Raw genomic sequence first — 16,768 nt, 5'->3', positions numbered from 1 at the left:
GAGAGAGGAAGAGGGAGCCCGGCATAGTGTATGGGAAACATGTTACGAAGGGTGCCAGATCTTGATGCTCCCGCTGCAGCTGACAGGGGACTTAAAGGCAAAGTTCTACATTATAATCCATCACACTTTTCGTCAAATTCAGCAAAATTCTCCTCATATTCCTCTAGCTGTCTGTCCAGTGTGTAAAAATAGACACACAAAAAAACACTCTGGGTCTGGAATGGGAAGCAAACCAACTGGCTCTGACAAAGCCATGCATTCTCCCGGCCAATGAACAACAAGGGGTGCTCACTGCTTCAGGATCACGGAAGGTAGGGGTGTATTTGATTGGCTTTCCAGATAAAATATTAATATCCAATATGTTGATTGGCTGGAATTGTTTCTGGCTCAGTCTGAGCCACTATCTTTGTTTCCTATTGACAGAGCCAGGGCTGTTTTTTTTAGTGCACTCACTGAACACACAGCCAGAGGACTGTGAGGAGCAATGTGCTGAATGTGACAAAAAGTGTATTAGATTATAATTGCAGAATATTGTACATGTTCAGGTTTTAAATGTAAACCAATGTGCTGTTGACTCTGTCACATTCAGAGGGCTCCCAGCCTGTGCCACTGGTATTGCAGTGGGAGCCCCCACCTCACAACCACCTGTTCCTAGTGTGAAGGGGGCCTTGAGGTCAGTCTGAGCCAAAGCCAAGGGCTTGTGGAGATGCAATAGGTATACTTACAAAGTGCCTGTTCCACTTGAGCCTGGTTGTACTGACTTCTGAATCCAAAACTACTAAACACCAACCTGGACCTATTCCACTGACTACCTGAGATTTGTACCAAATATGTCCATATCAGCCTCTCGAATTCCAAAACCTGTTGTAACGTGTTTACCAAATAACGTCGGGCAAATATGTTCATCCAGAAAGGCCAATCTACTCTGCCTACAATCTACAAAAAAGCAGGTCGTTTGCCAGTACTGCCCCCCAGTGCATGTACCTCGGTTTACCCACAAGATGGCATTATTGTCAAAGAATAGGGGGTCCAGCTGCATTATGCACACGAACAAACAAGATTGTAGTAGCCAGTTAGAACTCAGGGTGGCACACCATCACTGGTCGATTGGCAGTCTCTTGGTCCCCTGTGAAGTCAACGGGGAATGAGCGCTGTGTGGCCTTGTTGAAAGTGAACATTAAAACAATCCATTGTAGCTGTTTTGAAACACACCTGTCACTCCCTGAGCTCTTGAGGTCCATTCGGATTTGACGAGGAACCCCACGGTGAATGAAAAATAAGGCTGCCACATCTCAGGGGATCAAAGCCTTCTTCTGGGCATGAATAACAAATCACACAAACAGCTGTCCGGTACACAAATTATATATTTTAATTGTTTTGATTTGTTTATATAAACAAAGACTAAAACTATTTAACATAAACAAATAACCAATTGGTTGTCGTAGTCGTCTGACCCACAATACATCATTATTAATTTGTATTGGCTACTTGTAGGCCCACAGACTCACAGACTATGTTGTGGCCTGAGTCTTCACATTATCACCTCGGTCTACCCTGCCTGGTTCTGGTTATAAATCAATAAATGACTGAACGCAACATCAAAACCATTTGGCATAAGATAACTGTGTAGGTGGCCAAGTGATATGCTGAACAAAGTATTTGAGAAAGCAGAAATATAGTTTGATCACTTTCACTCTGATGAGGCTATTCGTGACAGTATCACCATGTTTGCCAAGTGCAAATGTATAGTGCTTTCATGCGGTATTGAGAACGAATTAATGCATATGGTTTATCTGAGTAGGTGTATTATAGGCCTCGGAGTGAGCTGAACTAGCCTGTGGCGCGTTTCCCAGAACCTTCTTAATGCTACGTAATTTGTAAGTTATACTGTAAGCTGTACCTTAATGCTGTGTGCGATGTAAAAAAGATATGTGTTGCATTACATTGCATGTTTTCTGAAATAAAAAGGAAAAAATAAATATCGGTATAATCTAACTGTTAATTTTGAATCCCATGCGAACAGAAATATATGAGTAACATACAACCGTCCTTACTTGAGAACATTTTAATTTTGACTTTCATGGTATTTCTTGTTGATGTTCTTTCTATTAATGATCACCTGCGGTCCAATCTGTCATGCCCCGCATCAAACGCATGCTCAAACCTACGTGAATGATAATTAGCGACTCCAAAAACATGGATTCAGCCACTTGAGCCAGGCTATGCGTAGGAGAGTTTATATCAGGGGAACTCTTTAATAGATGGTTTTGGAAACACTAGGATAAAAATGAACAATTTTAGTGAGGTATACCCTTCGAGTCCTTGTAAAACGCTAGGAGACGCCGTAACTGTGCAAATTGATATCCTTTTGTTCGCTATTATGTGATTTCGATGAGCCTCCTCCGACTTTGTTTTAACTGAATTTCGATCAACTAATCGTAACAGTAGGCTTCTCAAATTTCCTTCCATTAAAATGAAAATAGTTAATAGTTAAATAAGTTAGACTGTATACAGTGGCACTGCCACCATCGGGTGCAATTACACTATTGATCCGAGGTGGCTAACATAGGCTGTCAAAAATTGTCAAAAGTTGTGTTTCTGACGGGCTTTCTGAAAAGAGTTTTTTTCCACATTCAATCATACATTCCAATGATTTTGTGCTAGCACATGTGTGTGCTCGTTTTAGCCGTATATTTAAAGGAATACATTCATTTAAGAGTTTTGTACACTATTTGTGGCAACGTTTTGAAACACCTACAACTGCCAATTTCATCAATAAAGCGACATAAAATAGTTTGGTGTGCCTTTGCCTTTGGTGAACATTTAAGTCTACACTGAATAAAAGGCTATTGAACACTGTTTTCGATTCATTACACCCTCACAGCAATAAAACCTAAATCAACGCACTCAACAGGCCTTTTGGTGTATTGATTTAAGTAGCCCACGAGTTCTAGAGTTGCACAGTTGGTCATGAAATATTTATCTTCAGAATTTATATGATACTATCTCTGAGCGCCAAGTAAGCAAATATTACACAGCAAGGGTGGATTTGGTGTTATTACTACAAATACACTTTATCAAACGTGCATTAGGGGGCCCGCTGAAGGACATTTGAGTGCTAGATTTCTTTCCGCGTCCGCTATTAAGCGAAGGCGCGCTGTCATTCGGGCTCAGTGTTTACACTGTTAGATCTGGCGAGGGAAAGTAAACACTTCAACCTTGGCAAGCAAGAGGCTGGCGGGATTATGTTTCCATGGTATCGAACTTCAATTCAGGGCTTGCAATCTTATTTTAAATATACAGTGAACTCCTCTTTTGTTATCTTCTCAGTCTCCAATCCTTTGGCCAGCGAGCACATTTACAGGCCACAGTGGTCCTGCGTGGCAAATGCTGCGCTTCACTACTAAACTCATTCACTCGTCAGACTTAGGCTCAAAAGTCCAAAGCAGTAAACAGTTACAAACGACAGCCGATGCCGGTGTATGGGCAGCTTGTGGAGAAAATAACTCGAATTTGCAAATAAGCAATAGGGTATGTGTCAAGCAGCTGTTTCAAATAGGCTGCAGTCTACTTAAAGAAGACGAAGTATGCCTTGAATGACTATCAACTTTTCCAGAGATTCTTGGCATAATTGTTAGCTGTATGAAAGGCTAATATTAATTCCTAAATTAGAAGTGTTGCCTGTATTTGCCAGTGTAGGGTAACTTGCCCGATGCAATAGGCTTATTCTCTCATATGGAAATATACTTTTAATTCTCTCGAAGGAAGCGATATGATATTGGGAAGGAGAACGGGCAAGAGGGATTCTTTTTCATAATACTTGCTAAAATGCTAGCTACTACTGGCACTGGTGTCAAAGGATATTGTGGGGAAATGTTAAAAAGGCCCATATGGGCTGGAGCCAATGAGAGGGAAAAGGCTTGGAAATGAAACTGGAGTGCCAAAACGGCATTAGTTTTATTGGAGGCAATACATTTTAGGCTATGTTACAATATTCCAACAAACATAAAATAAATTCAATGTTAAGATATGTCTTTAGTTTTTACAGAGCAAAGGTATTTCGGTTGACATACCAGCAATTAAATCGCACAACAATGATGTTAGTTATATATTTTTTGAAAAAGGATCGCATGATGAACAGACTATTAATTGCACGATAATCACACGGAGCCCCTCCATTCATAACAATCTACGAGGATTGTAACAAACATACAAACTTGATTCAAAATTAACATGAAAATATCGAAGTTTCCTTTTTTTGACAGGCCCACTTTCTCCATCCGACCTACACTCTCCTATCGAAAGACACACAAGAGAGTCCTTGTCTGATCGAACACATTAGTTTTCGCCGACTCACATCAAAGAAAGTCAAGCCGCAAATTATGCCGACTTGGACGAAACAGATTTATCAATTACAGATCGAAACGTGTCTAGATAAGTCTTAGCTTTCACATATATCTCTAGGCAACCATAACGGATACACAGATATTACATTATTTACAGTAAGTGTTAAAAATGTGGGTGCTTGGACCCTCACTGAACACTCTTATACATAACATGTGTTCTGGAGAAACCCAGGTATTATATGATTATCTCTTCATTGTTTGTCCGGGGTGTTATTAACTAGGGGGCCGTAGAGTCCGTTACTGTACCCCTGGTCTTTGTGCAAAAGTGTCCTGTCCCTTATGAGGTCGGTGAAAGAATAGTCCATTGGCGGTCTGAATCCGAGAGTTGGCATCAAACCGGTTGTGGAGTACGGTGTCATGAAGGCCAGACCTCGGCTGTGAGCTGAGTACGCCAGGCGAAGAGGGTTCAGACCCAGGTGAGTACCTAAGGAATAGGCGCTGGGATCGGCTCCGAAGTGAGACGCGTTCGGCTGCAGAGGGGAGAAGGCAGAGCGGTTGCTGAGCGTCATGGCTCCAGGTAGCATGGGCCTTGGAGTGGATGACATGGTCGGTTGTGTGCTCTGTAGAATCCTCTCCGCAGTCCACGTCTCCCCGGGGGCTTTGGCTTGTCCACTGTTGTTCAGGATTTGTTCAATGGCCTGCACCACATCTTTACCGCATCCCTGCAGAACCAGTTCCAGAACACTGCGCTTGTGACTGGGGAATATTCTGGTAAGAATGTCTATGGCGTTCATTTGCCTGGAGGCTGCCGAGGTGGAGGACGGGTCGTGGTCGTCTTTATCGGTCTCTGAACCGGAGTCAGTGCCCAATGGACTGATTGATCCCGGCGTTTCCTCTCCGTCTTTTGGTTGCTTTGAAACGGGAGAGCTGATGAACGACTCACCGTCTCCATTCTCGGAACCAGAACCGTGGCGCACGTCCGGGGAAGAGATGCCAGGCACAGAGTCTGAATCTGTGGAAACGGATTTCCCCACGGTTTGTTGTGAAGTCACTGGCCCCGACATTTGGGTCTTCGGAAAGAGTTCAAACTTTTGGATGTTTGAGTCTACGAAATAAGAGAAACATGCACCAATAAATACCTTAGCAAACACAATCACAACATTGGCATTGTAGTTGAATAGACCCATTCGAGTTCGTCGCCTATCCTCTTAAAAGAGTATTAGTATTTAGGTTTGTAGGCTAATTCATCACCTACATTAACTGTCACCCTTTCAATACATTATTACAAATGTTCTATGCACAGATAATAAATCATAATATGTGGCTTAATTCCATATACCCCAACACTTCTGATCACTGAAACTGTCATTCTGTAACAGTAATTGAGCGGCTTACCTTGGTTACTCTCGTTGTTGACAGAGCCAAATACCTCGTAACTCTGCCGTGGAGGTATGATACCATTGGCCGCAGCCAGGGCAAGGCCCTCTGCTGTACCGTACAGAAGCTGCAATTCTCTGGCCTCATTTTCCTCCTGAGCTTGCTGTCTACGGAGCGCAACTTGGGCTGCCATGACGCGCTGTCTCTCAGCAATCAGAGTGCACTTGGCGCACATGCAGTCCTTCCAGCGGCAGTAGCGCTTGTGGCCCTTCAGTGCGGACACCACGCCATGATTCCGACACCTGGCGCACTTTGGCGTGCGGGGGTACTTTTCGGTAGCGCGCAACAAAAGCGATTGACCTCGAAGAAAGTTACTGGCCATGGTGACCTGATTGGAGGTTGCCGCAGCAGCTCCGTGGTGGACCTGTGATCCTGCCTGGGCCGATGAAATATCTGCTCTAAGATCCATTCTCTCCCTTCAGAGAATATTCAATCAATAAGTCACAGACCTTCCTGTCTACACGTTAACTGGTGTGCGCAACAAGGAAGAGGTTCTCAAAAAAGCAGTTGTCACCATCAAGAATTTACTGCTTCAGCAGCACACAGTAGCTTGAGAATCGATCAAATCAGTTAACGAATGTGTCGCACTAGTTGAACAGCGGTCAACATTCCCACAGACGCTCAAAGCAGTCTTTCGGAGTTATTGAGTCCGGTGACAAGTGTCTCGTTTCTTGAAAAGTCTCTCCTGGTTCTAACACGATGAGCTGTCCAAAATTACACAAAACCAGTCTTTGATAGCAACACAGACGTTAACTCTTGAAAGTATATCAGGCTGTCCCAGCGAAAGTTCTGTCCAAGCTGTTCAAATTCAAAACTCCAAAGTGTTCGCCCTTAGTAATGCGCCAAGAGGAGACGAGCTTGCAACTCGCAGTAGCGTGACACACTAACTTACTCGAGAGATTGCCACTAGATACAGATCCCCTCTCTCTCTCTATTGTTGCGCCTACGTATTCATTAGACAATTTTGACAACAATGTGGTGCCCGTCATTGGCCAAAGAGGGAAGGTGCAATCTGATTGGCTTGTCCTTTTTTCAACTGTGTCCACCTGAGTTCTTCCTCAAATAACAATTGTTTAGAATCTGAGAAGATCCTGCAGAGGTAAAACATATTGCTCAAAACTTCGAACGAAACTAAAATATATTTTGCTTCCAGATCCTTTGTCGATAATAAAAAATATTGTTTTGAGAATATCAACAATTTAGTTTGCATGCGTTTTTGACTTCATGTTCCATAGTTTAAAGATTGAAGTTATATTCATTCTTTTTGAACAGTTTTGTACAGTTTGACTTGCTGAGTATTGTATTGTACGAAGGACATGGCTATATACATGCGACTAAAGGATAAGAGAAAACGAAAAAAAATTGTGCATTTCTTTAGGGTTGGTTTTAGACAAAGATTATTAGTCTATATGTCCAGGTGACGTCAGTGGCATGCCGTGAACTCCGTAACTTGACAAGGTAAGTGGCTTAAAATAGCATGGTAACCTTTGGACCACATTTCTTTTTTTATCTGACTTAACTTGAATTATCAAGAATTATCAAACGGAAAATATTTTGGAGACAGTACGCTTGAATAGTCTATAACTGATTAAATTCAACACTTAAACTGTGCCATAGCCTCTCCATGAACTAGCTTTGAGCTCATCTTTGTTATTACGCTTGTAATTGATATCACATTTCAATATAGAAATTTCGTACATTACTGTTAAAAAAGCACGGAAATTATAGAGGTATGTGCTGAATATCTGTTAATTGTTTTTGTTGGTCGCCTACCGGACTCGTTAAATTCTACGTATAGAAGAATGTGTGATCGCAAATCCTTAAATGTAAGTAGGAAGTCAAACACCTGACATAAACCATGTAAAAATAAAGGCTGTTCAGTACTCACATCTTTCTCTCACTTTTATTGAAAGCATATTGAAAGTATGTATGGACATACATAATTGATGCATTTGATAACAGATTATAAAATTATTATTATTATTAATTAATAATAATAATAATAATAATATATATAAATCATTATTATTTCAGGGCACTTCCATATATCTTATTAGGTTGCACCTCAATTTGAGCACATTTGACAACATTTTCCACAGGATACGCAGACTACAAGCTTATTATTATTATTATTATAATTAATAATAATAATAATAATATAATTAGTATTACTACTACTACTACTACTACTACTATTATTATTATTATTAATAATATTAATAATAATAATAATAACAAAAACTAAATAATTAATTTCCGTGGTGACATCAAATTTAAATATCTGACCCGTTTCACAAGAACTGTTTTTAAAATGATCTGAATCTGCGTACTCCTTGCACTTCCATGTCAACTTGCCAAGTCCAAGTGGGAACATGTTGGCTTTGTGGCAGTTATTTAGTTCTTTTCGAGCTTTTCTTAGCTATTTATTCATCTTATTTATAGTTGCATGTGTAGATACATGTAGCTGCATTGATTCCCAAAATCACAAATGTAAAAAAAAAAAAGTTCTGTGAACTCATAACCTAGCCTACACTTGCTCAGACATTTGCTAGTTAGTGTTAATTCTAGAAAGACATACCATTGCACCACTGCATTGGGTAATGCTACATCACTTACTTTATTACAATTATTGGGTGGTAAAATAGAAAGTAAAACAAATTATTGATTCAAAAAAAATATTGATTGAAATACAGAAAGACAGTTCGCGTTTTTGGCATATGTATTTACTGTATATTAGGCTAATGCACGTAGTTTGTGTTGATAACTGAAGCTTTTTTTAGGTTAAATACCTACCATACATTTATATGACACTGATTTTTTTTCATATGCCCTGATACAACGGCAGATATGTGAGAAAACTATCCTCTTCAATGATTCGAGGGACGAGTGGAGTGTGGTTATAAGGATTAAATCACATCCTAAACGAATGCCTAACAGGTTAAAGTTGTAGGCTATGCATTATTTAATACAACGCCAACTTGCCTCCCTGGCTCAAATGACGCCCGGGCCTAGTCCCTGTTCCATATTTTCCTGACTCCTCTGCAGGAGCTGCTCCTTGCTCCGTGCTCTGAATCTTCACGTCCTCCTGTCGCTAGTCTCCCATTGTTTACACACTGAATCACTGTAAGCAAATGCCATCTGTTTCACCCGCTGCTTTCACCCGCACCTTTAATTATCTAACCAACAGACTAATAGAGATGATATTAAACTAAATCTTTTTGACATTTAGAGTAATTATCTCGGTTGCAATCTCACTTGAATGAAAATCGCCCAACTGAAGATTTAATTCAGCCCTCATTATGAAACCGCACGTAGGTGGTGGCTATGTTAAAGCTGGACTAGTGATAATATGCCAAACTAGACTAGATTGATTTCAAATTGCAGACACTTGGCTGCTGTAACTTTAGCTTGTTTTTGGGGCATCTCTTTCATTCTTGACCAGTTTCTATCATTGGAAAAGGAATCAGCTACCGTGAAAAGCAAAGGCAGCGGATTTTCAAATAGCCAATTCTCACTTCAAATGTTCTGAGTTGGAACAGCCTACCAACAAAGGTGTATTCATACACTTAGAATGTTGAGGTGTCAACATTTCAAAACTATTTTCCTTTTAATGGATAGCTCTCCAGTTTCCAATTAAATGCCCCTGAGCAATTAAAAGTGACTGTGGGTACTTAATGAATTCAGCATCTTTGAACAGTTCAGTCGACCTGTACATAATGAAACCCATGTCAGGCTTTCATTCTAAAAGAAACGCTACAGACGACTGGGTTTGTACACCTTTGTGGATCCTTACAAAAGGGATGCTTGACCCAACATATGTAGCAGCATGTTGCTGCTCCTGCAGCACCCCGGCGCGGTATTCTGGCGACCTCTCCCTCGCCGCTGCTGCCCTGCCCGGTCACCGCTGGACCCGGATTGGCTCCCAGGGGGTTCCCGTTGAAACGGTTGACTGTGTAAAGCGCGCTGCGGGCAGCAGCGGCAGGAGCAGGGCCAGGCAGCCGCTGCGCCCGGTTGGGGGAAAACAGTGCGTATTTATACGCTTCATGTCTTCACCAAGTGCCCATTAGGTTGTTAACCTCTTGCTCACATGAAAAGATCCCGCGCAGCGGAGGAGACTTAAGTGAATGGAGGCATCCCCTCAAGGCAAGGAACAAAGCCTTAGAATAACTGCACAAAATAAGCCTTTATCACAGACTATCAAGATGAGGGTTTGCAAGTTCATAGTGTTAAACCGGGGTTATTTGATAATGGGAAGCTGACACCTACTTTCCATAGGAAATTATACGAAGCATTGAGTATTAAGCAGGATAAACTATTATCCCATGTTCAAAACCAGTCAAGGACAGGTTACACAATCACTGATCTTAACAATAAATAAGATCCATGCATCTAACTGAAACAAACATACAAGTCCCATCGAAGATACCTCACTATCACTCACACATCGAAAGATCTACATTTGTCTAAGGACAAAAATGACTCAAAGAAGTTGAAACGGTGTTGACCATGGACACGCCAATCACTCAGAAAGTTCAGTTTCTTATGGTTACTCTGGATAGCTTTGTCAGAGTCGAGCCAAGAACATCCATCTCTCAGATTGAATGTGTGTGTGTGTGTGTGTAAGTGTGCTGTGTATTTTCAGGTACCAGCCAATTAAAATGCACGCTCGATCCCTCCACATCTGCCTCCCTTTGCAAACGAGTGGAAGAGAAAGGAGGGTACCCAGTGAAAGAGCGTTCATTGGGATCACAGATGGACTATAGGTTTTTTTGCAAGAAATTTGAGAAACACCATTGTCCCCAATCCAAACTCAATGTGTTCCCCCACAATGGCTCCGGCTTTGAGGCCCGCCGCCTCAATTGGCCTTGTTTTTTAAACTTGAAGTGTTCGGCACAAAGACCAGCCTCCTAAATGTCACAACCGCTTCGATTCCGAGCGTGGCTCTACAGCAAGACCGTGTTCCGCAAAGGGAAAAGAACACAATTATGAAGCAATTATTACTCTGCTTCAGTTCGCACGCCACTGCTCCCATTCAAACGCCTTTAGCCCCATTTAAAGCTTTATCCCTCGCCACGATAATCCGAATACCGCTGGAGTTTCTCCCTCTCCCAGCACTTTTTTAGATATAAAGTAGAGCTTGAGGGCACGGAGTGTGATGAATAAAATAAATTGCGGTTTTATTTGGACGGTCTGTTCCGTTTTTTATTGTTATTTCAACACTTGATTTGCATGCCGCCCTGGCTGAATGATTTTACACAATAACTAAATACAGGGTTACTCGTACAGCTAAATAATTCTCCTAACACGAGAAAAAAGGAAATCAAGTTGTAGCATTATAATAATAATAATAAAAATAATAATAATGATGATGATGACAATAATATTATTAATAATAAAGACAACAATAATAATCTTTTAAAGAAAAATGTATGGATTCACTGGAAAAAGCTTCAACTTGAGCTAATATTTGATGCAATTGAAAATCTTTCTGTTATTAGATTAAAGCCTTTAGATACCTGAAACAAAACAAACGCATAAACTAATTCCAAACAGCAAGATATATCCTGTATAAATTAATGATATAAATAGTACTGTATTGTCACCACCACCAACAATAACAACAATAATAGGCTAATAATAATAATAATGATAATCATCATAATAATCATAATCATCATAATAGGCTAATATCAACCGCTTTGTAACTGATATTTTATACGTGTGTAATTTTAAATAATTCAACCTGATTAAAATATAAAGAAAATAGGAAACGGGTAAAGAATGGCTGAGTACTGCTCCAAATAAATACATTATTCTCATCCTTTTGTGCACATATCAGACAGGACTTGCAGCCTGTGCCGCTTTAATTTGAAGTTAATGAACACTTTAAAATGACCGTAACAGGAGACAGTATTACCCTTTTGTGCACAGGGATATTATTCTACTAAGCTGTCATAACCTAAATAAACTATCTTTAGGGAAAATGATTTATATGCCCTGGGTATTAGTGTGCATTAGTAACTAGTAATTAGTAAAATGAGAGTGATTAAATATGTAAATTATAAAACTGTAGCAGTATCGAAGTGAAAAAATCCAAATAATGAATGGAACTTCGGCCAACTTGTAGTACAACTGTGACTAATGTGAATGAAAATTGGCTTGTCGTGTAGTTACCTAACTCTGTCTAGTTTAATTCACACGAATCATATTATGATGACAAGCTTATTATGCGTATTATGACAATTTGCAGGTTATTAAGGATAGTGCTGGATATTCTGCAAAGTTTTTATCAATTTAAACTTTCGTCTTCATATAAAATACCCTCATTAATATCAGTAACTGCGCCATGACTGTGTGATCACATATATTATTTATAGTTTAACTACATGCCGAATGAAACAGGCCCGCCATGTGTTAATGAGTGAAGCCTACTGCACTGATTGTTGACACGCCAAACAAGGGCCATTGACTGGAAAGGATGGGTTAATCATGGGAGTCTGGGCAACCGCGCACTTTAAACCTCACCAGCAAAGTATCCTCCGGCGCTGTACCGAGCACACATTTAGCATTTGAGCTTTAAAATCGTTCTCCTCTTCTCTCTCCTAAATAAAAGTTTTCTTTTTAAACCCACCCCTCTGCCCCCCTCCCCTCCCGCCCATTCACACACATCTCCAACAAGCATCCCAGGAAGAAACGAGCCCCCTTTTGTGCCCGACTGTTTAAGCCGCATAGATTCTGTTTCTTTGGCCGCCTTTGAGTGGTGAGCATCGCTGAGAAAGTAAACTTTGTGTGACCCTCCAGGTTAGTTTGGTCTGGGATTCTAGCATCACTGAGCGAGTGCATTTAAAAAAGGCCCGATGCTGTGGGATCCAACCCACCATCAAAGGCCAAATCACTAGCGTCAGGAATGCTGTTCCCTCACCAGGGGCCGACATTCTTGACCCTCGGAGAGCTGGTTAAACATTATTGAACGTTTCCCCATTGTTGCTGAAGGATCAAGTCACCACCTGATGTTGGTCGCAGAGAATCTATGTCAGAGGAAGCCACAGAATATCTCCATTGTCGCGCCCCAGGCCCCACGGCCGCCCCGAGGAAGTTAAGGAAGCGGTCTTTAACCGGAGCAAGGGAAGTTTTGAGTGACAGACCACGCTGCTGATTGAGATGTCCACTGCTTGACCACCGAGACCCGACACCGAATCCCCGACTGAAATGATCAGAGTGAAAGGAAGGGTCAGCGAAAATAGCATTAGCAATGTTGGCAAATTATTTTGCTCAATAGCCCCATACCTTAGTCTATAATCTAGTTCATATGAAAGACACCATTTATGTCGTGTGATTTGTTTCCATGTGGATACCAACTTGCCCAGTGTTGCATCATATGCTGGGAAATAAACGTTTTCACAATTGTTAAAGTTGATTAGTAAGCTACTCCACATTTTAGACTAAGTATTTCTTTTAGCAACGCATTCAAAATAATAAAACACAAGTAATGAGTTTCCACATTAAAATCCAGAGAATTCAATTGAAAGTAAGAAATGCAATGGGTAAACACATTATCACTTAAGTTAAAGTGGCAGACACACTTGTTGTGTGTATGGAATAAATAATAATGTAGGCCCACATCCTGAAAATGTCCCTTATTTTCAACAGTGTTTTCTTTGGCATTAAAATGTATTACTTTAATAATTTATTTTGACCAAAACAATTATAACCATTTATAAAAAAAAAATCTCCCTCATGAAATATCTTAATCTGATCAACACGAGAGCAGAATCCGTAGTCAGAAATAAAGATAAATATTTCTGCTGCCTGCTTGTGGCTCCACTAGTAATATTCGACTATATCATAGTTTGCTGTGAACGATTCCCATCCCGGTCACTCCCACAAGCCCAGAACACTTCGGCCTCTTTAAGCACACGCCAATCTGCCAACAGCTGCAAGCCTAAAGACGATGGATGAGCAGGAGACAGGCTGGATCAAGCAGAAAGCCCCACCATTACGTCTAATGGGCATTTCCGATATGTTCATCGCCAAGATGCCTCTGTGCATTAGTCAAGCCATACAGTGACTGAAACTGTAATATTGCGCATTGCAGGGATCGTTGAGCAGGCGCCGTTTCCCCCTGAGGATGGAATTAGCAGTATGTGTTTCACATGGGCGAGCATAGGGGCGAACCGTTCATCTGCGAAGTTCCGCCTCACCTTTCCCCGACCGTCGCAAAACTATATACTTAACACAACACTAGAACAGCACACAGTGTGTGAACTCGTGAGGCACGAGCTTGTTTTTATCAAAATATTTTTTTTGCTAAACAATTCACATGTTGGATTCAACTGGATTCACATGTCCATGCCACCACAGATCGCAGGAGCCACCCTCATCAGGTTAAAATGCACCAAATGCCATCAGATGTTTTTTTTTAATTTTACTTTATAAAAGCTTGATTTTAAGAATTACTTAGTAAGCGTCCACTGTGGGTTATTCTGTACTGGTGAGGGTTGACCCCCCTACTGTAAACAGCAGGGCCAGAAAGGTTTACTTTACTGAAAAAAAACCACCTTTAAATACTGGACCTCAAGAAACACCACATCCTCCCCAACGTTCAGACAGCTGCCCCTGCTGCTGATATGCGAGGTGTGACAGGGGGAACAGTAACAGCACATTCTTCAGAGATACCAGTGGAAGTCCGACTCGGTGAGCACATCAAAACTGAGCAGTTTGCGTGAGAATCAGGAGATCTGTGAAGAAGCTGCACATCACAAAATCTTGCCTGCAGGTTGGGTTGGTGTGGGTGTGTGTGTGTGTGTTTTACTGCAATCAACTAGAGGAAAAAAGGTCATTCACTGAGAACAAGTGTGCGGTTACACAGCACTACACAATTTCTCTAATTTCCTCAGAAATGGCCTTCACAGTGAACAGTACCCCACCCCCACCCACAACACACACGCATGCACGCACGCACACACACACACCAACCTTTTCCTTGAACCATACTTTTCAAACCATGTTTTCAAATGAGCGGCTATGCAGATGGACCAGCGAGCCTTTAATCTCAATGCTGAACTGGGAAAATTAGCCTTTGAGGCAGTTAATGCCGAGATGTCTGGACAACAAGAACAATGAATCAAATTTCTCAAGCCATCCGTTTTCTTCTGTGGCCACAAACAGGACACCATCCTCCACTGGCATCGGGGGCAGGACTGCACTCAACGCCCAGTAGGACCGCAGAGGAAGATGGCACTGGAGAGCAGCAGCACTGGACTTGGGAGCTTTCTCTTCATTGCCGTGACAATGTTGTGTAAATTCTCCAAAATTGGATGAAATTTAAGTGATGTAATTTACCCCCACTGTCCTGATTCCCACCATACATTAAAAAAAAATTAAAATTGTGTTGTGTTGCTCTTTTAGAATGATAAAAACCAGAAGAAAAACAACATGCCAGGGGATTCCATGTGCATTGAGGTCTGGCATTCTTGAACCTTCAATTACTACGATAAAAGCACATCATTTGAGGCAGTGATTCTGCAGGTTTGACAGGAACTTCAACGGGTATTCAGAGAACCTAAGGAGTCAGAGGGGCACATAACCTCAGCCGTAATAAAAAAACAAGCTAATTACGATGTCAGGTTGATTAAGCATATAACTCCCTTGCAGAACAAACCCTTAGCGTCATGATGGATAATATAGTGTAGATCCAGATGGGTGAATGTTCATATATATTTTTATATAATGTATATCAAACTAAAACTAGTACAGCATCAAACTTAAAAAGGAACAGGGTGGAAAACAAAAGGGGCGGTGGGGGGGATGGGTGATGGTGATGATGACGATGATGAATTGTGGGGGACGAAGGGTCTGATGAAACGGAGAGAGTGTCCAGCGCTCTCCGAATAAAACATGCCGGTTCCAAGAGCCGATCTTGTTTAGGAAAAATGAAGTCCGTGAAGCAGCCTTCAGTGGGAAGTACTTGTATAGGGTGCTGATCTATCAACTGAGCACTGTGGTTTCAGTTATTGTTTGTATGTTTTTCTTTTTTATTATTATTTATTATTTTTTTACATTTCAAAAATGTGGGCTGACAAAAGAAGAAAAAGAAAACACGGCAAAATCGTGTACGGAGAGAGAAAGAGAGTGTGTTTGTGTCTGTGTGGTGTTTTTTTTTTTTTTTTTTTTAAACTGTGTGCTTGCTTCTCTGTGCAGACATGTACACTAGGCATTCATGTACAACCCACAGGGGTATGAATATGTGTATGACTGTGTGTGTGTGACTGTGTGTGTGTGTGCGTGTGAATGTGTATCTGTGTCCGTCCATGTTTAAAAGGGTGTGTATGTGTACGTCTATGTATGTGTATGTATGTGTGTGTGTGTGTTTGTGTGTGTGTTTGTGTGTGAGTGTTGGTGGGTGTGAGAGAGTCTGAGGGTGGTCTCTGGACACAGCGGGACCATGCTTGGGTTGTCCTCCTCTCCAGTCCCCGTCAGGGAGGGCAGTGCTACTCCCGGGCCTCCAGGAAGAGCGTCTCCTGAGGGAAGAGCTTGGCTTCCAGCAGGGTTGAGACTGGGTCCAACTGCGTGATCTGAGGAAGAGGAGGAAGGAGGAGGATCAGGACTCACTGAGACACAAACGACTCACAATCATGTCAAATTATATATCATATGTATTTGATATAGGGCTAGCATTAGCACACCTCCAGAGAATCATGTCAAATAATATATCATTTGTATTTTATATAGGATGAGGACTAAATACAATCACCAGAGACTGTCAAAACCCAAATAGATTCTATATATTTATATTTGTACATATTTATTATACTACTGTGGTAATCCTGAGGTTTCTTGGGCTAAACTGCGTGTATTTGACTGAGAGGTTTTGTGTTTTTGGTCATGGGCTTTAAGATGAGACTATTAACGGCTGGCCGAGTGAGAATCTTGTCAGATGACCATAGACATCTCTGTTCTTCTTAGATACTCCAGAATAATAGGAA

General features: G+C 41.2%; 2 protein-coding genes across 2 annotated transcripts in view; both read right to left on the bottom strand.

Moving 5' to 3' along the window:
• Positions 1-4,597: 4,597 nt before the first annotated feature.
• On the bottom strand, positions 4,598-6,375 carry dmrta2 (DMRT-like family A2). Its single transcript, XM_012821698.3, has 2 exons — positions 5,724-6,375; positions 4,598-5,451 (listed from the first exon to the last, which is right to left on the bottom strand). Exons 1-2 carry the CDS (start codon positions 6,190-6,192, stop codon positions 4,598-4,600), a joined length of 1,323 nt encoding a protein of 440 aa, XP_012677152.2. The 5' UTR covers positions 6,193-6,375.
• Positions 6,376-14,933: 8,558 nt separating this feature from the next.
• faf1 (Fas (TNFRSF6) associated factor 1) overlaps positions 14,934-16,768 on the bottom strand; it is a 76,878-nt gene continuing 75,043 nt past the window's right edge. The window contains exon 19 of the mRNA XM_012821839.3: positions 14,934-16,357. Within this exon, the coding sequence (XP_012677293.1) occupies positions 16,274-16,357 (84 nt within the window). The 3' untranslated portion in view covers positions 14,934-16,273. The remainder of the gene's footprint in view (positions 16,358-16,768) is intronic.

This window comes from Clupea harengus, chromosome 10 (genome assembly GCF_900700415.2).
Source record: "Clupea harengus chromosome 10, Ch_v2.0.2, whole genome shotgun sequence".
In the NCBI taxonomy this organism is placed as follows: Eukaryota; Metazoa; Chordata; class Actinopteri; order Clupeiformes; family Clupeidae; genus Clupea; species Clupea harengus.
Note: the sequence above shows the minus strand (reverse complement) of the source record. Positions and strands in the feature narration are given on the sequence as shown.

What these genes read in the sequence shown, in the direction of transcription:
- dmrta2 (XM_012821698.3), bottom strand. Translation starts at nt 6,192, where the DNA reads ATGGATCTTAGAGCAGATATTTCATCGGCCCAGGCAGGATCACAGGTC. An exon ending in AGGTAAGCCGCTCAATTACT is followed by an intron (nt 5,452 to 5,723) that starts GTTACAGAATGA and finishes CTTATTTCGTAG; the next exon opens with ACTCAAACATCCAAAAGTTT.